Genomic DNA, 27,023 nt, shown 5'->3' with positions numbered 1-27,023 from the left:
AATAGAAGCTATATCAAAGACGATGGAGATTTCAAATCTTCCTACAATGTGTGATGTTATCATCAAGTTCAAGGCACTTAAAAATAATCCTCAGGATTGTTTCTCTTCTTCATCTTCTTTCTTCTCTATTTCATGTTTGTAGATTGAAGAAGATGTATTACATGAAAATGTGTAATTACATGTAATACGATTTACATGTCCTTATGATGTGTAATCCAATAATTTCTCTTGTTACTTAGACCAAGTCAAAGTTGGTTGAGTTGCTCCCACTTTTTTCTCCTTTTTCTCAACTCCTTTGCCTATATAAAGGAATGCCCCCTCATTGTAAAAATCATCTTTTATTATATGCAAGAGAGCTCTAGAGAAACTATGCAAGCATAACTTTGATTATATAGTGTTATTTTGAAAGAAAGGTGAATACAAAGAAACAATTGAAGTTGAACTTTGATTGAGTGCAACTGTTACTTGTGCAAGTTGGAAGCTTTGACTGTGATTTGCATTTGTTATCTTTGATTCATGTGCTTTTGCATTCTTGATAATTGAGTATAAAGAGTTAGGAAGCAATTGGAGCCGAAGCTTTGACTAGGAGCAGTTATGGAGATATATAGGCTAGGAGCTTTGACTGTAGCTTGTATCTCTTTCTTAACTCACAAAATTGTTAGAATTCTTTACTTTTGGAAGTCTTTGTGCCCCAATAGTAAAGGTTATTCTTATAGTGTAGATAAAGACCAAACTTAGAGCCAAACAGGTACGGTTTCAGCTAGCCTTTGAGTTAGTGTTAGTTTATCGGTATCTCCATTTACAACTCTAGATAGAAGTGTAGTTCAAGGTTTCATCTTGCCCATTACTCGCTTTGTGGGTAAGTAGATTCTTTTCTGAAAGCTAAGAGGAAAGAATATTGGTAATACCCTTTCAAATCTCTCAACTTCTTCTTTGCCTTGAGTTGATCCAAGGAACAGTGAGAAGGGGGAGCCTTCCTTTTAAGGTAGGAGAGACTTTGTCTCACACGTTCTGGCTGGTCTACCTATTTTGCAACTGGATTTTACCCAAAACTGTCGGTTGCAAAATATCCACCCAACAAAGTACATTATTGAGCATTAAATAAATAATAAAACATTATTTTAATAAATTCTCTCTATATATAATCCCCTAATCTTTTAATAGTCATCCCCTGCCATCACCAAAAAATTGGCTCTAAATTGTACCTGTAACAAAACACATCCCCGCCCCTTAAACATCCATGTCTCGACAACTCTGTGGAGCATAGGCTTGTAAGTCTTCTCAAACAAAGAAACAATTAAATCTTCTCAAACGAACAATACCAATGCAAAATTAGCAAACTATTGAGTTAGGACCTGATATTTCAAATTGAGGTATAAAAATAGGGGCAGATTTGGTGCAATTCATGTTTGGAAAAAACAAAAGAAGCCAATAGAAAATCAGAAAAGCGATTTTTACTCAAAAGAATTCAATGATACATTTAATTATGATCAGCTAAAGGACTTGCAAAAAGAAAGAAAAGGTAGGAATTTGGCTCTATATAACTGGATTACAATTAGAAACCATGAAAGTTCTTGATGGTGTTCTCTCTAATTTAAAGGAATTAGACTCATACTTGTCTAAAGTAGACCGGTTAGATTGGAGGCTTTCAAATTGTGATTGGACTTTGTAACCCTCAACACTCGCTTCAGTCAAACACAAGTTTATGGAATATCCTTATGAAAATGTAAAACTTGCAGTTACTTCTTGTCGAAATGAGATTAGAAGGATAACAGCTCCTGCAGCACCCTATAATGATGACATGCCGAAGAAGGTTCTACAGCTAATTGTGGAGAGAGTACATGTGTTACATGATGTCAAAGCCCCTATTTTTGGTAAGAGAGCTAAGATTTTAGAAATTATGCCAAGAACCAGATCATTTATCATTATGTTGGATCTCAAATGTGATAAATTGATTCTACAGATGTTTCAATGTTTTTTAACCAAAATTAAAAATACTGCATCCAAACAATGTGAGGGCTTGTATGCATACTATTATGTCTTTATTATTAGATAACGATAATGATATATGTTAGTGATTGCAATCAGACTTCTTGGCCATTTGGAGAAAGGAGCATAATATCTGACCTATGGCTTATGAGCTCTCAAAAGGGCAGATTAAGCAGAAGACTGAAAGTTTCGAGAAACAGATGGCTAAAAATGAACTAATCTCAATGGGCTTTTAGGTTGCAGGGTCTCCCAAAAAAAGTTAAGACTTAGATGAGAAAGGAGAAAATTTGTTTCATGTTAGGAGACTTGGACACCCGTTCACAAATGTGGGGTATGTAAGGAAGGTGTCTCAGCTAAAGAAGTTTGGACTAGCAATGAAAAAGATAAAAATTCCACAGCTTTGTTCCAACAAAATAACACATATGCTTATGAGATGGATTCAACTATTGTTATAGGTAAGAGATATTACAAATCTCTATATTAGTGACTTGGATGTTGTTTTTGACAAATATTTAAATGATGATGGTTTTACTCAAGGAGAGAGAATGTTAAAGGCTCAAGAAATTACTTTAAAATGATGACACAACAGCAGTCTTGACTTTGGATGCAGTTCAATCAAACAAGGGTTTTGAGGACTATGAAAACATTGAAAGATATGATGACTCGTGTGTTCTTAATAGCAGCAATTCACTGATGCATAATAGTGTTTTGGGTGACCAAACCAATTACTTAGAAGGTCCCTAATAATGTTATTGATGATGGCCATTTGGTAAACTTTAAAATGGATAAGATCAACATGTTGTTAGAAGAAGATCTACCGTACGAATTGCAACAAACGGTGGATTGTCCTAGCTTGTGAATCTAAAATATAATAAGAAATTGATCAGAGATGCATTTCAAGATGATGGTGTTGAGAAACATACTTTGAAGAATCAGTTGCAGGTTACTGGAGATATGATTGTTGCAGCCTTACTACATTATGATAACACTCACACTCTGATTGAAGAAATATACTAGAAGACTCAGATTGGAAGGAGACAAAGGGGCAATTGAAGGTGATGCTTATCTTACCACCTTGCAAGTGATCAAAGTAGCTTGAATCAATGAATGATGATTATTTGTATTTACTTTCAGACAAGGATGATGTGTTAAAGAATAAAAAATTTCCAATAAAAGGAAAAATCAATGCTCTGCTCTGCTTAGCAAAAATGACGAATATGATGAAAAATTAGAAGAAAGCAGGAAACACGATTGCTCCTAATCACAGGCCTCCCTCAAACTACAAAGCAAACCAATACCAAACAAAGAGGGATGGTGCTCTTCATGTTAAAAATCAATCCAGTAAGAACAGCAAATTTGCAAACAACCAGAAAATTCGCAAGGCTTTGAAACCCTAATTAGGCTTCATGCAGAATGAAATGCTGTCATCCATAGGAATCAGAATAGCAATCATGAAAACAGTTGGAACACTGTTCAAAAAAGAAAGAAGAATAAGCAAGACGGTAAAAAGCAGATGTCAAAACCATACACCAAGATCGAAGGTCAGGGTCAGCAATTGAAGAATCAAGAGATCTTTTTCAAAAAAACCAAATACGCCAATGGAGAAGACAAGAAGCATTCGCCAATGCAAAGAAAAATACAAAAAGCAAACATCTCAATCTACCCAGATCTCCGAACCCAATAACATAACTTTAGGATGCAATCTGTATCGACCACGGTTACCAGCACAAAAGCATGAAACATATGCATCTATACTGAAAAATCATATAGAAAACAAGCTCAGAAGGGAATAGAGACATCCTCACCATCTATTTACATTTCTCCACATCGGAAAAAGAAGTGTGTACTAAATAAATGAAGTGAAGGAACAAACCCCAATCAAAGCATCTCAACCAAAATAGACAGTTTCGACACTATAATCATTAGCAACAAATACAGCGACGCAAAATAGCAGGAATATTCTGAGAAAGGCATTCATGCATATTGGAATGGTCCAGCAAAATACAGAAACAATTTGAAACGAAATCTAGCCAAAATCTGTGGAGCAAAGGTAAGTAACATAACTCCTCATGCAAATCAATATTGGTTTCTGCAATGTCAGGATATTAAATTTAGAAATGAACTATTAGAACTATCAAACTATGTTTACAAATGGCATCATATAAATTTTATAGCATGGAAGCCCAATTTTAATGAAAACTATAGTAAACAAAAACAAGCAATTATATGGATGGAATGTGCGAACATTCCATCAGAATTAAATGATATCCACATCATAAGAACAATAGGACAATCTCTAAGAACTCTAATAGGAATTGAAGTCAATAAATCTAAAACAAGTAAGATAAGATTCTTAGTGAAACTTGATCAAAGTGAATCTATAAATAGGAAAATTATAACAAACAGATCAATATATAAATTAACCTTTACTGAATATAAAAGAGAAATAAACAAAATTATAGGAACAGACTTTAACAGCATAAACATCAAAAATAACTTAAAGTAAACAATAAGGGCAAGCAGGAATAGGGAAGAAAAAGTAGAAGAAAACGGAGAGAAAAGAACATTCGAAAAGTATAGAAACCAAGATATGGAGAAAACAGAGATAGTTCACGAGGTTCAAAAGGAATATTCAGGAAGAGAAGAAGAGGCAAAATATGGATAGATGACAAATATAGATTATCAACATTCTTTAGAAAAATACAAAAATTGTAAAGACTGCAGAATGGAGAAGGATACAATAGAAGAGATAGAGATTAATGGTAAAAAATTAAATATGCTTTCTCATGAGATACTGCTCCTACAGAATGATCTGGTAGACCAATGTATCCTGGCAGAAGCTAATCATACAAAACATAAAGGTAAGGCTGTTTTGAAGTTCGACTTAGAGAAAGAATCAGAAAAAAGAGGTAATATAAAGATCAAATCATTAGAAAAGGATACAAATAAGGAACAGGAAGGAAAAAATTGCAATAATCAATTAGAAAAAGGGACCAACATAGACATGGAATCAGAGGAAGAAGTGAATCAAGAACAAAATCAAATAGTGGAGAAGAATGATCAGAACCCTAATATCCTGCCAGCAGAATCAGCCCAATGGAGCAATGTCACCATTAGGAAAAAAGCAAAAAAGAAGAGTTACAAATTTTGGCAAACACCGAGCAATGGAAAGGTTATGTTCAATAAGGACAAAGAAGAGATAAGAAGGGCTGAAGACAAAGGAGAAATAAAGACATTGACACCGATAGATATAGAAAAAATATTCTCAAAAATAAAACAGATTAGCAAACAAATAAGCATGTAAGGAGAAGTACAAGAAAACCAAAGAGAAGAAAACTCAATATGGGAAGATTGTGGAACTATAGTGGATAACTCCAACTGGGAAGAAGGAACAGAGAAAGAAATAATGGAGGAAGAAGGGGAAAATTTAGAAGCAGAAGATTATCAAATGAATAACCAACTAATTAAAGAAGTTTTAGCAGAGGATGACAAGGAAACAAAAGATTCAGACATTGCAGAAAGAGTAAAAAATCAACTAAATTTGGAACAATTTGGGTATATCCATTAATTGGGAAGGGCTAAAGACACCCAATTGTGATAAACAAAAACAGAAACAAGGAAAAAAATCATTAAAAGAGCTTAGGGAGGCAGCAGGACAAGCAAAGGAACAAACCAAGATTATAGAAATTCTACAAGGTGGGAAGGGGGAGAACCTTCCCAAGGATCAACGAGAATCACCACATGGAATGCTAGGGGCAAACAAAATTAAACAAAGAAGGCTTAAAGTTAGGACAGAAATTAGGCACTTGGAAATCAGAATTTAAATCATCACAAGGAGCCTCAGGAGGATTGGGAATAATATGGAATAACCGAAAAGTCAAATCTAGAAAGTATAACCTCTAGTTCTAATTGGATGGGAAGCAGGGTTTCCAACAAAAAAACTAATCTCTAGATGATAGTAATAAATGTCTATGGGCCCACACAAACAGCAGACAAATTAACAGTATGGAATGAGATCAATATATTTCTTAATACACTACAAAATGAGAGCATTATTATTGGAGGAGATTTCAATGAAATATTAAAAAGAGATGAAAAACATGGTGGGATCCAAACAATATCTAGAGCTACAGAAGACTTCAAAGAATGGACAGAAAGAAATTCTTTCATAGATATTCCAACAAAAAATGGAGTGTACACATAGAATAATAGAAGAAAAGACTATAGCTAAATTGCAAAAAGATTAGATAGATTTTTCTTTAAAGGAGAGCTAAGCAATCTGGAAAGAGAAATCACTACAGAAATTCTACCAATGGCAAGATCAGATCATTTTCCAGATAAAACTGAAATCAAGGAACAGTCCAAGCCTACTAGAAACCCATTTAAATGTGAAAAAATGTGGTTTATGGGCAAAAACTTTATGAATAATATAAAAAATTGGTAGCAAGAAGAGCAATTCCAGGGCTCAAAAATGTTATGCTTCGTATCCAAACTAAAAATTATAAAAGAAAAGATACTTAGATGGAATAAAACACAATTCAAAAGCATATTTAAAGAAAAGTTAGACATAGAAGAGAAACTAAAAAAATTAAACAAAAAGTTAGACATAGAAGAGAAACTGGAAAAATTAAACCAAAAAGTTATCAAAAAAGGAATGAATAATGAAACTTACCAACTAGAAAAAGAATATCTAAATTGGTAGCAAGAAGAGCAATTCCAGGGCTCAAAAATGTTATGCTTCGTATCCAAACTAAAAATTATAAAAGAAAAGATACTTAGATGGAATAAAACACAATTCAAAAGCATATTTAAAGAAAAGTTAGACATAGAAGAGAAACTGGAAAAATTAAACAAAAAGTTAGACATAGAAGAGAAACTAGAAAAATTAAACAAAAAAGTTATCAAAAAAGGAATGAATAATGAAACTTACCAACTAGAAAAAGAATATCTAAATTGGTAGCAAGAAGAGCAATTCCAGGGCTCAAAAATGTTATGCTTCGTATCCAAACTAAAAATTATAAAAGAAAAGATACTTAGATGGAATAAAACACAATTCAAAAGCATATTTAAAAAAAAGTTAGACATAGAAGAGAAACTGGAAAAATTAAACAAAAAAGTTATCAAAAAAGGAATGAATAATGAAACTTACCAACTAGAAAAAGAATATCTACTAAAACAAAAAGAAATTTTAGCTAAAGAAGAGGTATACTAGAAGCAAAAATCTAGGGGGAAATGGTTGACAGAAGGAGATCGCAACACGAAATTATTTCACAACAGTACCTACATCATAGAGCCCGTAATAATATAACAAAAATAAAAAATACACAAGGTGAATCAATAGATAATCCAGATAAAATAGCAGAAATTTTTGTAGAGTGTTTTAAAAATATCCTCGATAATTATGAGACTTCTAATAGAATAGAACAAGAAATGTTGAAAACAATACCTAAGGTAATTTCAACTAACGATAATAAATCCCTCAATAAACCATTCACATTGCAAATAATCAAAATGGCTCTCTTTAGTATTAACTCAGACAAATCACCTGGACCTGATGGATTCCAAGAATTCTTCTTCCAAAAATGCTAGGAAATAATAGGTGTAGATTTATGCAAAGCAATGGAAGCATCTAGGAATGAAGGAACTCTTTTAGCGGAAATCAATCACACCTTCCTTACTCTTATCCCAAAGAAAAATAGGACTGAAGAACTAGGAGATTTCAGACCTATTGCACTATGTAATACCATCTATAAAATTCTCTCAAAAGCCTTAGCCAACCGTTTCAAAAAACCTTCTCCCTAAGTTAATTTCAGAAAACAAACAAGATTTGTACCTGGGAGACCAATTCTAGATGGCATTCCTGTCATCCAAGAAACAATTCATTCAGCATCCAAAAATAAAGAAGCATGTATGTTATTAAAATTAGACATACAAAAATCTTATGATAAAGTAGACTGAAGATTCATATGTAAAACACTCTAAGCTTTTGGATTCTCGAAACAATGGATAAACATCATTTATCGACGCATCTCTACCCCAAAAATCTCTCTCCTTATTAATGGAACTCCAGAAGGATTTTTTAGTATATCTAGGGTGCTCCGATAAGGCAACCCTATCTCCCCCTTTCTTTTCATCACCATGGCATAATCTTTTGGAAGAGCAATTAAAACAGTGCAACTTCAAAATAAAATTAAAGGGATAAAGGTCACTAATAATGTGGATAACACCACACATTAGCAATTCGCTGATGATACTATACTAGCTGGAGCAAGCACTACAAAAGAGACAGACTATTTCAAAACAATTTTAAACAATTACACGAAAGCCTAAGGTCAAAAAATCAATGCAGAAAAATCTGAAATTTTTTTCTTAAACACAACAATAGATAGAAAAGAATATATATGCAATACACTGGGATTTAAAAAGGGCACCTTTCCATTTAAATATCTGGGAATATATCTGGAAAAAGGAAACAAATATAATCAAGGATGGGAACAAATATTGGGAAAAATAGACAATCAGACAGAAGCTTGGAAAGGAAAATGGCTAACCAAAGCCGAGAGAAAAATCAAAGTTGTTCTATCAGCCATACCTACTTATCAAATTTCATGTTCACAACTACCCAAGAATATAAATCAGAAAATCGAAAAGAAATTAAGAGACTTCTTTTGGAATGGATTAGAAGACAAGAAGAGGGCAGCATTAATAAGATGGGAAAAAATATGTAGGCCTAAAGAAGCAGTGGGTCTAGAAATAAAAAATCTAGAATGGCAGAACGAAGCTCTAGGCGCAAAGCAAGAATGGAGATTGTATCAAGAAAGAGATAGTAAATGGGCTAGAATTCTATATAACAAATATCTTAACATGTCAGATAGTTCATCACTATTCAGAACTAGGAACCCTCCCAAAAGTTCAGTAGCATGGAATTTCTTAATGAAGTGCCATCCCCTTATAACCAAATATACGACATGGGATATCAGTAAAGGTGATAAAGCTCTTTTCTTGGAAGATTCCTGGAATGGGTATCCCCCCCTTGATCACTTTGATGTAACTCGTAACGCAAAAATTCACTTACAAACAATTTGGGGTACAAAGGTAAAAGATTACATTCACTTGATCCAGTCCAATGAAGAAACAACCTAGGAATGGAAATCCTTAGACAATTGTGGTCTCAACCACGTAGACCAAGAGACTCTAGAAAATATCCTTAGAGATCGTCCTATTACTATTAAAAATAGGGAGGATAGACTTATCTGGGCAGCTTCTAAAGATGGAAACTACAAAGTAAAAGAAGGATATAACCAAATCATAAATTCGCAAAGATGGGAAGCAATAAACATCCTGATGAATCTCTGTTGGGATCCAGCAAGGCTTCCTAAAGCAGGTATCTTTCTATGGGCAGCCATCCAAGAAAGAATTCTAACAGCAGATAGAATTAGGAAAATGGGATTCGAACGCCCATCGAGATGTACTCTTTGTAAAGAAGAATTAGAAAATGCAAAGCATCTTCTTTACAAATGCAAATTTGCGAAGGAATCCTGGATATGGCTTAAATCAAAAGTAAATTGGACAGCCCCTCTACCGGAAAAATGCCAAGACCATTTGATAGGGTGGCCAAAAAAAGTAGACAATAAAGTATATGGAAAACTCTGGTGCATTACACCAGCAATCCTAGTTTGGGAGATATGGAAAGAACAAAACAAATGAATCTTTCAGAATGAAGAACTTAACACACTAACTCTGCAACAAAATTGAGGCTAACATTTGTGGAAGTCATAAATTACGATTTAAGGAAAACTTCAAAAGAAGAAGGCTCCTTCTCAAAGTGGGATGTTGAGATTAAAAAGAACTCGAAACATCTAATCAATCCACCACTCACATATAAGAAAAATAACAGTGTAGCCAGAAAAGAATGCAAATGGGAACCGCCACCGAAAGGCTGGAAGAAACTGAATTTCGACGGAGTTTCTAGAGGCAACCCCGGAAAAGCAGGAATAGGGTGTATTCTCAAGGAAGAATCTGGAAAATGGCTTGTTAAAAGAGCAAAGCCACTAGGAATAGTCTTGAAAAATATAGCAAAACTAGAAGTAGTAGAAGAAGGACTAAAACTTTGTATTAATCCAAAAATCAAAAAAATTATAATCGAAGGAGACTCACAAATAGTCTTAAACGCGCTCAGGAAAGGAAGAACTCCAAAATTGGATATTAAATTCTAGATTAGAAAAAACCATAAGGGCCCGTTTGTTTGCTGGAATTAACCTAGAATAGGGAAACGGGAATAGGAAAATTGGAATAAATCTATTCCAATTTTGGTCCAATGCAAGAATAAATCTAATTCCTAAAAAAACCTAGAATTCGATTTATTCTCATTCTGGGCCAAAATTGGAATAGATTTATTCCAATTTTCCTATTCCCGTTTCCCTATTCCAAGTTAATTCCAGCAAACAAACGGGCCCTAAGACTACTGGAAGAATTTGAAGAAATTAGATTCTCACATATATTTAGTGAAGGCAATACTAAAGTGGATACAGATGGAGAAAACATATCAACATTTAATCATAGCTAGTAAAGGATTATTATCATAAGATATCGGCCCACATCGCAATCTCCCTCGACACTTAGATATATGATTATCACTATTGGTGCAAATCTTGGCTCACGTATCTCCGTATATTTGAATCCTCTCCTCAGAGATATCGTGACTATAGGCATCATATTAATTATGATTTCGAATGGAGGAATAATCACTCAGTTGCATGGAGTTGGCGTCATCTCCTGACTCTCTAGATGCTTCCCATTGGTTATTTTATAAATGTGAGCCGGATTCATTAATCTTCATTCTCTCCTCACCTCGTTTGAATTAGGTTCTGTGTTGCCCCCAATTAAATGGACACCAATATTTGCTTGTATCATGCTTTTGAAAACAGAACCATGGCCTTTCTTGGTTCAGTTAAACTCGAAAGGGGGAATTGATTACTTAGGCCTGCAGATGACATGAGTGGGGTAGCAGTCGGTAGGGTTTTAGGGGAAGGTGTTTTCAACTACGAAATTTCATGGCGCACCAACAGTGATATTCTAGGGACATGGATGAGATGCCTAGCTAGGGCTAGAGTTGAGAAATGGGACATTATCAAACTTAGCTTCAATCTATTTGACCCAAGTTGGTTAGTAGGTTTAGAGGAAGTGGTTTTTAGCATTAATGATAAACTCAAAATCCCGCTGCCTTTAGCCTACATGGCTCACCAATCGGGTAGTTTCGAACTCGCCATTGCTCCCAAGCGCCCCTGCCTAGTCGTCAGAGATAACATCCTTTTCTTCCGAGAATGGCTAAGAATGGAAGCTAGCGTGCAATTCTTGTTGCGATGGAGAGGCATTAAAGAGGACCCAACAAGGGAGTGGCTAACGACTTATTTGTAAGCCTTTGACGCATACATTCACCAGGATATGGACTTCTTTGACCTAGAAGTTGTTGAGTTCTACCTCCCCAACTTTGACAAAATCAAGCAGAACTAGGAATAGTTACGAGTTCCCACTTGGCTCTAGGGCAAAAAACCTCAAGGATGCCACAGAAATTATTACGGTCTTCGGGAAGCAAACTCATGAAGTATAATCAAGATCATGGGTGTGCTTTATGGTTTTCTCTGTTATGGCTATGTAGCGCTAGGTTTGTTTCTAGATATAGCTTAGGGTTTTGACTTGCTGCATTTTCCATAGGCAGCAAGTAGAATATGTATAATCTAGGGCTTTCCCTATACTCTATGGATTACGGATCACTTACTTATGTAAATTTTTGTTTATATTAATATTAAATCTTATCTTATGAGTATTCGTTTCCAATACGAAGGAATTGGATTCGGCCCTCTAAATGGTTTCGTCTTTTGTGCCTGTATATGATCATCAAATCTGGTAAGATGATCAAATCAAATTTTGCTAACACTTTATTCAACCACTTAAAGATTTACTTAGTATACTCTCACTTGCAACTCATTAATTCTGAGTTAACAACTGCAAATGAAAAATGCATTTTATTCTGGCATTCCCTCCTATTACCATGTTACCAATATTATACTCTTAAATTATAAAGGGCTGCTGAGGCTTATAAGGTGTTCTCAATAAATATCATCTTAAAATAGCTATTAAAACTTAAATTATTAATAAAGCTAAATCTCAAAATCAGTATAGAATAAAACTGAATATAACTAAAGCAGAACAAATCCTAAACTGGATAATTATTAAATTTAGCCCATTAAACCTATTCAGTACATTTTAACAACCCTTTGATATCAGGCATTTCTCACTTATTAAACTTAGAATTTGGTAGTCTTTATCTCCTAACAAGTATGCCCTAAACAGGTCTTGTTTTTATTCTATTAATATTATTATGTCTAACCCTTTTGGCTGTTAGATTTTGGTGTTGGTTTTCCCTGTCAACAAGTTTCTTGCTATTCCCCAAGAAATTTATATTATTTGATGATCGTGGTTCCTTTCATATTAAGGATATTTGATGTTCTGCTCACTCGAGCATTTCAATGATATTTTGATTTCTTCTCTAACTGGGGTGTGCCCATTTTATTATATGTATAATGAAGGACTTCAGTCCCGGGCTAGACTGGAGGTTTTCTTTCTCCGCTCTTTCCTACCAATGCCCATCAGATCGGAGAATTTTGCATCCTTTTTGCTTATTTAATATAATATAAGGCTTCAGCCGTTTACCAATCAAAAAAAAAGGATGATGTGTTAAAGGTTGTTGAAGTTTATGCTAATATATTGAAGGGAAAGGAGAATGGGATCAATAAGCTAATCATAGAGCTCAAAGATACTTAGTTGATATTGGAGAATACACCAATGGCTCTTTAAGAAGTGAAAAATCAGATTGCTGTAACTAATCATTTTAGGGAGTGGGAGAACAAATGAAGGACTAAGTTTATCAAGGAAGTGATTAAGGAACCTGACAGCATACGACAGGCTCATGATTTGGATAATTGTCCCAAAAGATCAAGTAATAAATTTTTAGAAAGCTAGAACCTCAGTATGAGTTGGGAGTTAAGGATAATATTCAATTGGTTGACAATTGCATGTTTGAGGTAGTTGTTGATTGGACATTTGATAAATCCACTCTTTGAGTTGGATGAGGAAGTTCTTTCTGACTCCAGTAATGAAAATAGTATTGATTGCAGGATTTTGGACCCAGGTGCAGTTTCTAGTGGTGAGTTTTGATAACAAGATTAAAGTAGTGAATCAATTTCTAGAGTTAGTACTGCTGCCCACTTTCCAATCAGCTTAACGATTCTGATCTACAGATGAGTTGGATGGATTGTTTGTTAAAGCAGTTGATTATTGCTTGGTTGAGGAATGAAGGTAGATGTGATTTGATTGTAGGAGAAAGATTTTCACCTACTTTCTTACTCATGATTCCTATGTATCCAGTGGTATTTCAGATTGCTTACTGTTGTACTAGTTCCCCTGCACCATTGTTGTTGACCCCTACCTTTGAGCAGTTTGATTTTGAGCACTTGCAGACCTCAGTGCAGCTGGTAGTGGGGCATCTTGTGGGCACAACTCATTTATTCTTTACTTCCACTTGGGAGAATTCAAGTCACTGTGGTCACTTTAAAATATTAGTATATGTGCTTCCAGATGATGATGGGTTGATTGCAGCAAATTGGGTTTGTTGGAATACTCAATTTGCCTATACTAGCACTAAGAGGTCATCTATCGATGTCATGTTTTCAGTAGTTGACCACAGATGTAATACTTGGTTTGTAGATTTTAGGATTGGTCATGATACCTTCTATTCCAATCCCTTGATAGTAACAGATCAGATTCTTGTTTGAGTCTTCATGAGGAGAAATACTGAGATTTTTAATTTTTGGTTTAATGAAAAATTATTTCTGTTACCTGGGATTGTGATTGGCAGGAGTTTGTTGATGTGGTTTTTTTTGAGTTACCTTGGCAAGATATATTACATGGCACTACTTGTAAAACTCTCGGAGACCTATGGGAGTTGTTCTAGTTTGCACGAGCAGTTTAGGATGGGTTGATATGATTTTTCATGTGCCCATGATGGGTTTTTTGCACGTCCATGGAAGACCATTTGGAGTTGAGAGTTATTTGGTGCTGATAGCTCCTTGAGATACTTATATCCCCTTACATTTGACAATATTATTGCATGAGGATATGGGATCCTGGCAGTGGCATGTTTGGTGCTTTACTTTAGTGGGATCTTGGTAAGTTGCTTTACAGCTCTGGTTATGGTGACGGAGCAACATTTCTGAGGTTGATATGGGATCCAGGTATTAAATTCCAACATGCAGGTGCCAATAGCTTAAGGGCAAGCAATCTCTGGGATGGGAGGACTAAAATGTCCCCTTCTAGAACATTAGAAATCAATAAATAATTAAGTTGTCAAATTATATCAAATTTAACAACAACTTAATTTAATTATTTAATTAAGTATTAAAATGACTAATGCTGAAGTTTAGTGAAAAAATAATGAAGTCATTTTATTATTGTTTCCCTTATTTCAATTTGAAAGAGGATAATAAAGAGACATTGAAAAAGAAATTGAAAGGCAAGAGAAAATGGAAGACCAAGGGACATTCCGAAGTTATAAAAGATCATTGAGAGTATTTTTGGAGGGCATGTTGAGTTTATTCACTTCATTGATTGTAACCCTATGGGTTCTGGAGATTTGAACTTGGTCCATCTCATCCTTCTCGAGGACGAAGTCCCTCTTGACGAAGAATCGCTACAGTAGTGAAAGATCTGCTCTGGCCAGTGTTGGATGAATAGAAATCAGTTTTCTTGCAAACTGTTCGTTTGAATTCTTTTGGAACATTTGGTAAAATCTGAAGCAAATATCCATTAGGGATATTTTAGGCTTCTACATGCACGAACTTGCACAATTGAGACTCATATACCTCTATACATGTCGAACTTGGGTCACCTTCCTAATGCTCAATCAGACATCACTGGCTTACAATTGAATGTGACAATGCCTAAGGCGTTTGTGCGCTTGGTTGATACTAACCCTATAGTGACTTCTTCTTCTTCTAATGATACTAATAACAATGCATCTGTACCTCCTAACATTCTATGCATTAATGTCTCTCAGCCTCCCTTGGGTTATCACATCCACCCTCCAACTATTTCCACAATCCAAGCCTCTGTTCCTGCCTCAACTATTCCAACTCCATCTAACCCTATCCTTAAACATCTGTTGCAAAACATGGGTCAGATGCAGTCACATCTAGCTAACTTAACCAATTCCGCTTCCTAATCCACTTTGCAACCATACTATTGTCAAAGCCCTTGAGACTTCCTCCAAAACACACCCATAACCCAAAGGTTAGAGATCCCTAAGTTTCATAAATACAATGGGGAAGGAGATCCACAAGCACATGAAGCTTCTTCACTGCACTTTGTAGTGACTTCTTGTATCAGGACCAGTTGCAATCAAAGTTATTCACACGGTCTCTTTAGGATACCACATTGGAGTGGCTTTGCTTGTTGCCTTACAATTCTTTATTCTCATTTAAGCAGTTAATGAATCAATTCCTCCAACACTTCCAAGCTAACATTGGACCCGATAACCTTCACTGATCGTGTCCATCGTACGCAACAACCTCATGAGAAGGTTATCGATTTCATCTTTTATTACCTGTTTTTTTACTCCCACATTCCCTATGCCCTGCCTGATTCTGACATCCAGAGAGTATTCATAAATAATCTGCAGCATGCACTGAGGAATAAAGTTCTTCTAGTGAAGTACCCCTCCTTTCCAGATTATGCACTACACTGCTTGATTATCAGCAAAATTTGATGTGATATGGGGTTTCCACCTCATCCTCTCATCCTTATAATCACGGAGTTGCATCCTCCTCTGGGGGATCAAAGAAAATCAAAGTACTAGCCAATGTAATAATAATAACCCAAGCAACTGAGAAGAGAACATTGGAGTCTCAACACAATCAAATCTTCACTAAGACATCTGATTCTCTGAGTGAGCTTCAAATGCTACTTAAAGACAACTTAGTCACTCTCCCCTAGCTATACCCTAGCTGGTGTAGTGCATAGAAGTTCTACCAATACCACTGACTACCCGGTCATGATACCTAGCATTGTGTGAATCTTCATCACCTTGTGCAAGACCACATAGACAAGTGTACCATCCTGCTCAATGGTAAGGAGGTATCTAAAAAACAGGTTGCTAAGCCTAATAGTCAGTTGCAGAATTACACAGATCCCTAGCCAGCACATTCCTCGAATTTCATAATTGAGCCTTCTTCTACCTGTACACCTAATAGATATATGAATGATTAATGAATTGTGAAATGTATTTTCAATTCTGTTCTTTACCTTTAATTGGTATCATACTGTCAAGTATAAAATTATATATTCTAAATCCCATATGTATATACATGTAAAGTTGTATCCATTCCCAGAAAATAAATTTGCTGTGCCAACATACCCAAATCCCATACCCAATCCTGCTCTTGTATCCCTAAACAAAAGTAAATAAGAGAAATAGGAAACATGGAGATATATTCGGTAGCTTTGATTCAAAACTATTCAGCAATGAATGACCAGATATCAAGCTTCACTAAATAGTAATTTAACTAGGTCTGTTTATTTTTAATGTGTAGCTGGTTATTCAGCTTTTTTTTAATATGGCCGGCAGCAAATTTGTTAGCTTGGTTAACCCTCTGGTTGTCATGGCAAATAGAGTTATAAGAACAGACAATAGTTATCAGGAGTCGGGGGTACTTGGAGACAGCAGGGACTGGTGCCATTACCGGTACACCTAATATTTAAAAATAGATGGAGGTACCTGGGGATGCCTTTTTAATATATTTTATAATAACTAGAAAATATCAATGACATAGAACTTGGAAAACAAGAACAGTAAATCAGCCATACAAGAACAATAAATAGTAAAGGTAGTTTCTCTTTAGACCATAATAATAACAGGAAATCAGCCATACAACTGATTATGTCCCCATTAAAAAGTCTACATTATTAGTAGATCCAATCATTGTAACTTTGCAAGGATTGCTGTATCATTCAAAATATCAGCATGAAACATTATGCAGGCTTATTGTATTTTGTTGGCTTCCTTTTTTTCCTTTTAACACATTTTGCCCTAAGTTTTCTGGTGGGAGACATCAACTTCTGGTCAGGAGACTTCAGAAACAGCAGGAGATAGCAGCAAAAAGAACCATGTGTGTTGAGAAGTCTTGGGTGATGTCTCCGATACTGGAGATGACTTTCCATCTCTGAGATGTATCTCCAGGGCTGGTTGACAGGTCTCCGGGTAACCATGGAACGGAGTCTTTTTCAAGTTGGCTTTCCTACACTGACATTGACAATTTCAATGATAAGATATTTCAGAGTGGGATGACTGGGAAACTTGAATGCTTGTTAACAAAAGGCCTTTGGTGGATGAGTTCATTCTCTCCCGACTGGCCACAAAGTAACTAAAACAATCTTTTGAAAATAGCTTTGCTGATGTTTATTCCTAGTACTTTCATTCCAAACATTGCTGCTCCATTAGAAATCTATTCTTTCTTCCTGATTGCTGGACACGATCCTCATGCAAATATTATTGGATTCCTTGTACATTGACCCCCATTGGTTGAAGTTTCATTGAAGGTTACATTGGAAAGTAATCAGGAACAACAATATAGGCACTGCAAACCAAACAGGTACTTAAAACATCAAGTTGGAACGTCCACCTCAAGATTGTCTTTTTTCCTTGTGTAGATAACAGGTTCTCAATTAATCTTAGTGTTTGCTTGTTTTTCAAATAAAGAGCTCCTGGAGCATATCTTTTATGCTTCTTCTCTAATGATTTTTTCTGGCACAACTCCAACATTAAGTACTCAAATGTTTTTCTTGAATTCATATCTCATTCCTGGCTCTTATTTTTCCAGTGAACAGACAGCCTTGTTTCAGCCAGCCTTGGATCATAGAAACATCGCTGATTTGTTCTTCTCAAAATGTTTTTGAGGTTTTCCAGTCTTTCATTTAGAAAAGGCATATTAGTATATTACTTTTACTTCTTGTAATCATATTAGACCTTGGGCAGCTTGGTTGCCCTGTCATTGACCCATTAGGAAACACTGGATTGGACTCGATCAAGATGCCACTATTTGGAGTTTTTGAGTTTCTTTTTTTCGTGTTGAAATGTTTCCTTAAACTTCATAGAAGCTGAAAATTTTCTCTCAGCCAGGTGTTCAATTTACCTCTCATGCCATGTCATTGCTTTCTGGGAGAAAGGAATTGTTTGATTCGATCAGCATAAAATCATAGCAATGCTATTACATGCCGAAGTACGTGAAAATATCTAATACCAAAAGGATCAATAATAAAGTCACCAGGGCTGGTCATGGCATTGTATGATGGCTAAATCATGCGATTGTTGTTGTAGTCATCAAGGTTCAAACCCCAGCAAGGCTGTTGTGAATGTGGGCATTGTGCCTTCACTAATCCATTGTGCTTGTGGGTTTGAACCTCTGTGTTGATGCTATTACTTTTCATACCAATGACTTAGTGCTCCACACCCCTGTTGGGCCAGTTTGCTTGCAAGCTTCGTGCCCTGCTGAGCTATTGATATTACAGGTTTGAACTATTCATGTTAATCTATGTGTTTAGGCCGGGATAAGGTCCCATGTTTGTGGCATCACTCAGCTTAGCCAGGCTAAAAACATCTTATGTTACCAATCAAAAATTTTAATTAATATAGAATTATCAGTATTTGAAATGAGACATGATAATTCAAAAACAATCGAACAACAGGCTTCCCTGAGTACTATTTTTTCTAGACAGGAAGTCAAAATAAATTTGGTAGTAATTTTATGGGACTGCAAACAAGGGCTTTAGAATCAACTGGAAAGGGAACATGTAGGAAGCAGCATAAGAACTTTTTGAATGTTAGTGCTTCCTGAGATGAATTCTTTAGCGGATCAGTCTTGCATCGAGAGAAATATTTTATTTCATTTTTGGACTTCAATTATTTCCAATTTATAACATTGCTTATTTAAAAAAGGCAATAAGAATTATGAGCTTAAAGAGTATGTCTGAAAAATATAATCTGAAGGTGTATGATTCAATTAGACAAGATCAACATACCCGGCATGCAGCATATGCATATTACCAGGGAAAAAAATCAGCAAATGTCTATCAATGCCAAAGAAAGACTTTTATATTGGAACTTTGCATTTTCGGCTTATAGAAAGTGCATACAGAAGCTGTCCTGAGACTATGCAATCAGAATAGAATTGCCCTACTTATATGAAATTGGCAAATTAATGGTTAACCCATAGACATTGTTACGTATCATCACTCAATATCGTTATTTTTGGAGTTTACCCCCTTGCAAATTGCTCTATGTTAAACGATGGCATATGGAAGTGAATTACCGCGTAGTCTTCTTCTGTTAGCCTTCGGGCAATAAGCAAATTCAAAACAAATGAGAATCCGCGGGATATAATCTGAGACACTGTTCACAAACAAGCATGTTTCAGTTTTTAAGCAAACATTACTGTGTAGCTTTTCAATTCTTAAAGCAGCCTGAACTCCTATCGTAAAAGCGAGTACCCATTAGATAAAGAAATGTATGGGCCAACAGGGAGCCTTCGTTCGCTCCAATCTTGGCGTTCTCGTCCTTTTCATTGCCCATTTTCTGAACTTTGTCAAAATGCGAAATGCGTGCTGGTTATATCTCCGATTTTCCAAAAATACATTGCTTCAAGAAATATTATATGTTGATAGTTGCAATATATTTATTTCTGCGGAAGGCCGACGATTTTCCAATTTAGGGAAACGAAATGAAATGGAAGAATTTTCGACGGGGTGATATGATATGATAGATTTTAATGACGTCCACGAGACTAAAGTAGTCTATGGGACTCATGTAATCGCCCTCCCGAGTCAAGAGCCAAACTAGTCAGTTGCAAAGTTTTGGTTAACTTGTCTCTTCTTCTCTGAATTTTGATAATCAAATCCGCTGTTCTCTTCACTTGATCTTCCTCAAATAAATAGTTGAAGTCCCTGTTCTTCAGAATTTTTGTATAATCAGATCTGATGTTGTTGTAAGCCAAGCATTCTATGACAAAGTGTTGCTCTGTCTCCACTGTTCCCATATTGCAGAATAAAAATGTTCTGTCTGCCCACTCTTCCTTTGGAACTTGCCATCTACCAGTTTCACATCGCAGCTGATGTGAACTAGTTCTAATTTGTGCCATCAACATTTTTGCTTTCCAATTAATAGGTGCCCTTATATAGGCCTTTTCATCATGACTAGAAGTGGGATTAAATTCTTTAATGTAATAAGATTTTTTCCGCCCTATGTGTCTTGTCCACAGAATATTGCGAAATTTTTCATTGACAAATTTTTTTATTTCTTTAATGTTATCCGGGCAAGTTTGGATGTTGATATCCCATTTTTGCATCCATTTGTCATTTTGTTTCATCCATGTGCTTTTCCTCCTCACAAGTTTTTCCTCTATTACCAACTTGGGCCAACGATGTGTTTCCAGACCTTGGGTTTTCTTTAAATAGCTTAGCATTCGGATCAATGCGACGGCTTCTAATGGAAAGAAACCCGCCTCCGCCAAAAGGATTTCATACGGAACTGTGGTCTTGACTTTAAGATTGCATGTAATAAAGTGTTTTTGAATTCTTTCTACTTGCCGCCATTTCTGTTTGGACATACTACCGCCCCACACTTCACATCCGTATAGAATAACCGGAGTGACCAGCAAACCAAACAGAGTTTTCATGGTCGTCCAATCCCATAATTCTACGTTCCTGCACTTGTTTTGTAAAGAGTATAACGCCTTCCAGCCCCCTTGGATCCTTTTCGATCTACAAGTATCCCATTTGAGTTTGTTATGAAAATCGATGCCCAAGTATTTGTACTCTTCCACAATCTCAAGGGAGCTATTTTCAAACAAAAACTTGTCTTGTATGCCCCTATTCTTCTTTAGTGAGAAGATCATAATTTTGGTTTTGCTAGTGTTAACTTGCATTCCTACATCATGACAAAAAATTTCTAGTGCTTTCAAGTGCTCTTTCAGACCTTTAGCTGTTCTAGCAAGAATTATGAGATCATCTGCATATAAGAGCAATCTTATCATGAAGTGGGCCAGCTGCACCCCCTCACCATTGGTCTTGTTTATCCACTCTTCTAACTTGTCAATATAGAGCCCGAATAGTGTTGGAGAAAGCGGACACACTTGCTTAACCCCGATGTTGCTGTCAAAATCTTCTAATATCCCTTCTGTCGTTCTGATTTTAGCTTTGACCTGCTCATATAATTTGTAAACCATTGACCTAAGTTCTTTAGGGACATCCAACTCTACCATTCTATCCCATAGTTTATTACGTGGCACTGTGTCGAAAGCTTTTTTAAAGTCCACAAAACAACAAAAAGTCTCGTTCCCCAGAGTGTCCCAAACTTTCTCTATCAAATGCCTGAGAGTGATGTCGTGATCTATAGTAGAGTGTTTCGGTCTAAAGCTTGTTTGCCCTTTTGCACGTTTGCCTTCTGTTTCAGCCCAGTTGCTGATTTTTTGTTCTATCAAACTACCAAATAACTTGCCAAATATTGGATTGATCATGATGGTTCGGTAATTAGAAGGATTGTTTATATCTCCACTTTTGTGGAGTGGGATCACCACACTTGTAGTCCATTTTATAGGGAAACCTTCTCTATTGACACTGTTGAAAATCTTAGTGATGTGAGGTGTGAGGATTTCAGCACCCCATTTTAAGTATTCCGCTTGTAGCCCATCTATATCTTGCGCTTTACCGGCAACTAACCTCCTAATGCCTTGAATAATATCATTTTCGCTGAATAACTCCCCTGTAGTCTCTGTTTCCATAGTACTATGCTCTCTTAGATCACATTCGTAGAGAGTCTTGGCATATTCCAACCATTTGGTTCCTGTTATGTTATTCACTATCTGAGTTTTTCTCTGTTGAAGCTCTTTCCAAAATTTTCTGGGGTTGTTTTTACCAAGATTAATCAACTCTATTCTTCTCTTGTTCACGTACTCTTCTTTCTTCTTTTTAATCAGTTGATCATACTCTTTTCTACTTTCTTTGTTCATGTTCTTTTTCCAATTCCTTTTTGCCATTTTGCACTCCTTATCAAACCAAGGATTGGCCAGAAAAGTGTTCTTGGCTTCTTTTGTGGCCCTAGATCTTTTACACGCCTCCAATGTTTTAATGATAGTAAGAACAAGATTATCCTTGTCCATGAAATGTTGTTTTTCAGACTCTAGATGGTTTTCCGGAACCCTAGACAGCCGCAAAAGAGAGTCTTGAAAAGTATCATGGTTTTCTTGTGTCATTAAAACTTTGCCAGTCAGAATCATCTTCCTCTTCTGTAAAAGTTTTGAGACAATATGTTGATCTTTAAAGTGAGTAGTCACCCTTATCAAGATGGGGTTATGATCAGATTTTAACTCTATGGCGCAATCTTCTATCTCAAAGTTAATTATCTTTGCGACATAGTCTTGTGAGCATATAACATAATCAACAACACTTTGTCCATTGTGTCTTTTGCATGTGATGCCTCCTGATTTAGGCCACTTTTTCATACCATTGCATATAACCATGTTGTATAGGCAGCATAAGCCTAGTAATTCAACACCAAAATGATTAATCTTTCCCATGTTATCCTGTGAAGATCTTTCCCATTTTTGTGTCCCTTCTTCTTCGAGCCAAACTAGATCTTTGCTTTCATTGTAACTCTCCTTAAGATTGAGAGTTTGGTTGTTTGTTGTTCTAGCATTGAAATCCCCTATTAGTATTATTTCTCCTAAAGAGCTAAAGGCTGCTATGTCTTTCTTTAGCGCAACGAACGGATCTTCTCGATCCAATCTATGTTTTTTATATATTTTTGAGCCTTTTGGAGCGAAGTAACATATAGCCACCCTTGTAGAAATCTGATTCTCTGTTATTTTTATCCAAATATACTGCTTGTTTACATCTTCTTTCTCTAAGTTTACAAATCTGCTCCAAGTTTCTTTTATTAGAACGGTGATGCCTCCATGCCCCTTACCATTATCTATCTTTTCATTCCACAGTGATACCTTCTTATACCCTTCAAAATCTGAAACTCTATATCCATCATGTTCATGAGTCTCGGTAAGCATAATGATGTCATTATCTTTAGCTATCGGCCCTAACCCAGGTCCTCTTCTCCAAGGATAACCTCTACAGTTCCAGCTAACTATAGTTAAATGTTCTTGGGTGGGCCCGAGTTCCTATTTATTGTGTGTGATTTTGTCGCTGATTTGGGCTTTGCCATCTTGTAGCCACGCCCACTTGCCTTTTCCTCTTGTTGTTTTCACTTTTTCCCATTCCTTCCTCCTTTCTTCTTGCTGAGTTACGGTGAGGTCATCATCAAGATATATGTGTGTGCCTCTAAGAAACTTCCTCTTGCTGAAAATGTTATTTTTATCTCCTATATTCCTCATTGTCACTCTAACATGTCTATCTTTGCCTCCTCTAATCCATTTTTCGATTCTTTGAGCTTGTATGGTTGTTCCATGCCAGTCTAATTGGTCTTTAAAGAAGTCTTTAACTAAATCCATTTTTTTCTCCTGTTCTCCATAGTCTCGTAGCCCTTTGACAACGATATTTGTTGCTTTCTCATTTCTTTCTTTTTCCTCTCTAATCTATCTCCGAACTTGTTTTTCTATGTTGTCAATAGAAGTGTTTGCTGGCCCCTTTACTATGTTGGCCCATGATCTAACTTTTTCGATCTGTTCTCTGAGTTGATTCTCTTTTATTTCCATATTGGCCATGGCATCATGTATATTTTTCATTTGCAGGTTTTTGTCTGCTTTTGTAGCCTCTCCTTCTCCCGTAGTACTTGCTGCTGTCCTCTTTTCCCCTACTTCTTTCTTTAACAATATTAATTCATACTCTCCTTTTTCCATATTAAATTGCAATTTTTGAATTTGTTCTCTAAATGACTTGACCTCCGCTGCCAGCTTCCAGTTATCTTCAGTAACTCTTTTCATTGTGATACTTTCTATTTGGCTCCTCTCTTCAAGTGCCCACACCCTTTCCTTCATAGCTACTAAATCGTTCACAAAAATGTCTGGATACCACGTCATAGGTGTCCTTGTGGGGCTGTAATTATTCGGTAGCCCATCCTCCACTATGTCTATCACCTGAGAATTATTTGGCTTCCTTTTACCGTTAATATCTCTGATATTATCAAATTGCTTAATTGTTTTAGAGATTTCAGTCGGCCTCAGACTTTGTTCTCCCTCCCTTGTGCTGTCTGGGATTTGTGGAATCGGTTTCAAAAGTAAAGCTGCTAACTTCCCTCTTTTTGCATTTTTAAACTTTCGTATCTTTCTCCGCCTAATTATTCTTTTATATTGTTTGGCATTCAGATAGATGTAGTTGCCTCCTGTGAGTGGTCCGCTGGCTTGTGGTAAGCTCAAAGTGTTTGTGGGTAAATTACCATTTGTCCCTCCAAGATTGAACGAACTCATGTGTCCGGCTGAGGGATCTGGAATAATGAGGAAGCTCCCTTGATTCCACTTGATGATGCTACTGTGCATTAAACTATCCCCGTATGTCAGGACCAAGCCACTATTGCCAGAGATGTCGTTGTGTTTCGTAGCTTCTTCCAGACTAGTTTGTTGTTCTGCTGTTACGGGTGCCTTGACTATCTGATTCTCTGCCACCCTGTTACTATCAGATCCTATGTTATGTAAGGTGGACCCATCAAGTTCTGATTGTTCCTCTCTTATCTTAGGTTGATCAGTCAATGATACTTTTACAAGTATCCTCTCTGCAGATGTATCTGTGATTTCCCCGTTTGTTCCGTCCATGAAGACCATATCATTCCCACTGGTGCCTTGTTTATATGTTTTTAATGGTGTTTTAGTGTTGTAAATTTACCAATGCCAGGAGAAGAGACAAAGGAAGCCTGAACAGGTGCAAAATCAGATGCAAGAAAAAGGGAAAAAGCGTACCTGGGATCTGCATGTCCGCCTATTGGAGGCACATAATGTTGTCTTCAAATGGAACCGAGCTGGAGCCCACTGAAAGAGAGGGTCTAATTAGCCTCTCTAGGATCCAAAAGCATTATTTAACGAGCCTTATATACAGGGCAGGGAACTAATGTTTTCTTTTACTCTATCTAATTAATTTTTTCTCAACATGTATCACTTTTGAAAAGTTTTAAGACACTATATTTTTTAATTCATTTATCAAAACAAAAAAATACTTTTCTGATTGGTGGAAGAGTATTTTCTTGGGTTTAATTTCTATTTATCGAATTGAAAAATACAGAAAAATGCAAAGAGGATCAGTAGGCAGTTAATATTTTTGTCTGATTTGATTTGATTTCTTCAGCCACATGTCGATAAAAGCACTAAGCACGGAGTTAATGAGGGCAGATGCCACTATGTGAGTCTCCGACTGCAAGTGCACACTGACAGTCATGTCACATCTTGAGTTTTTTTTATATTGAATGTTTTATTAGAACGAATGTCTCTGAGGGGAGTATAAATTACTTTTTAAAATTGTTAAAAAACAAATTAAAGATAAGAATACATTTAATACTTTTCCTAACAAATATTTATTTTCGAAGAATGGGCACTCCTTGGTGTCACGCATCTCAAGTACTTTTATTATTATTATTATTTATTATTTATTAACGTATCTACACTAGATCTGTACTCAACGCCACACATTAGGTAAATTAAAACTATAATTGTTAAAATATATTCTAATATTACCATGTTCCCATCTTCTCTTAAATAATTATTTATTTGAAACAAATGTTATAATTGCAAAATTGTTTGTTGTTAAACATAAAACAAATATTAATTTTTAGAGTTTAGAGATTTTTAGATTTATTTCTTTAAATTTTTGTTAGGTTCGTAATAGTTTTTTCAAAATATAGTTAAAAATATCACATTTCAAAAAAAATTAATTCTTTAGTTTATAGATTCTAAATTATAAAATTTTACTTTCAATTTGAAATATTTCAAAAATAAATAAATGATTTAACTCCAAATATTAAAAAAAAATGTATGGTAAAAAAATAACAAATTTAATTGATAATATAACTTTTCATATTAAAAAATAAAAGTAATTCTTATTTTTGTATTACATTGTTATCAATAAAAAAATAATTTAGTTTTGGTATTGTTATATTGTAACCAATCTCTAACAAGAATGAATGAAACATTATGAACTGTTCCTTCTTTCTCAAGGTCTCCCATTTCAATATTGCTCAACTAAAGCAAATTCAATATGATAGTTATAATGTCTTGTTATAATGTCTTGCAATCACCAACAAATACTACAATACTAGAATCCTATTATAATGTCAAAAGGCAGGGACTCCAGCTCCCAAAGAGCTCTTGTTTCGAAACTAATGTTTTCTCTTGAAGTCACACTTAATTTTTACAACTAAAATCAATCACTTTCTAAAGTTAAAAAGTAAGTTTATTTTTAAATTAATTTTTGCATGTTAATTGTTTAATTCTGATTGGCTAACCCCTATTCTTCCAAGGGTAATTTTGATTTATGCATACAAAAAATTCAATAAATTAAATTCTGGAAAATTCTTCAGATATTTTGATTAATCTCTCTCTCTTTTTGTCATATCAATCTCTGCATTATGGTGCGGTATTTTATGTACCATTTGTTCATTTGACACTGATTTATTTAGTCCAAGCTCCAAGCGTTCTCAATGAATCTACGCCTTCCATCGTTTGGAAATTCGAGCCACTTAAATAAACCCACAATTTCTAAAAATATATTCTTGGACAAACAAAACTTGGAGAATATTTTTGGAGAAATTGACAGGAAAAAGTTAAATGTCGAACAGTTCTCAAGCGAATAGTTTCTCTGTTAAACCATTTATGAAAATTGTTTGGAGTATTGAAGATCTGATGTCGACATAATTGTTTTCTAGTAAAGAAATGCAACCACAATATCGATGCACAAATAATGTGTCACACAAGAAAAGAAATAACAATCTAGCTGTT

At 35.5% G+C, this 27,023-nt stretch overlaps 1 protein-coding gene across 2 annotated transcripts in view; it reads right to left on the bottom strand.

Annotated features, from left to right (window-relative positions):
• LOC149535139 (lipid transporter) overlaps nucleotides 1–19,929 on the bottom strand; it is a 116,059-nt gene extending 96,130 nt beyond the window's left edge. The window contains exons 1-2 of one of the 2 annotated variants that reach the window (XM_089804352.1): nucleotides 19,588–19,929; nucleotides 19,410–19,489 (exon numbers count right to left, since the gene is read on the bottom strand). In XM_089804352.1, coding sequence (XP_089660478.1) covers nucleotides 19,410–19,489; nucleotides 19,588–19,669 — 162 coding nt within the window. In that variant the 5' untranslated portion in view covers nucleotides 19,670–19,929. The remainder of the gene's footprint in view (nucleotides 1–19,409; nucleotides 19,490–19,587) is intronic. The other variant, XM_089804351.1, reaches the window with a different exon arrangement.
• Between the last annotated feature and the right edge of the window lie 7,094 nt (nucleotides 19,930–27,023).

This window comes from Cupressus sempervirens, chromosome 10 (genome assembly GCF_028749045.1).
Source record: "Cupressus sempervirens isolate cs-2001-9-10 chromosome 10, ASM2874904v1, whole genome shotgun sequence".
Classification (NCBI taxonomy): Eukaryota; Viridiplantae; Streptophyta; class Pinopsida; order Cupressales; family Cupressaceae; genus Cupressus; species Cupressus sempervirens.
The sequence above is the reverse complement of the archived record's forward strand: the minus strand, read 5'-3'. Positions and strand labels throughout refer to the sequence as shown.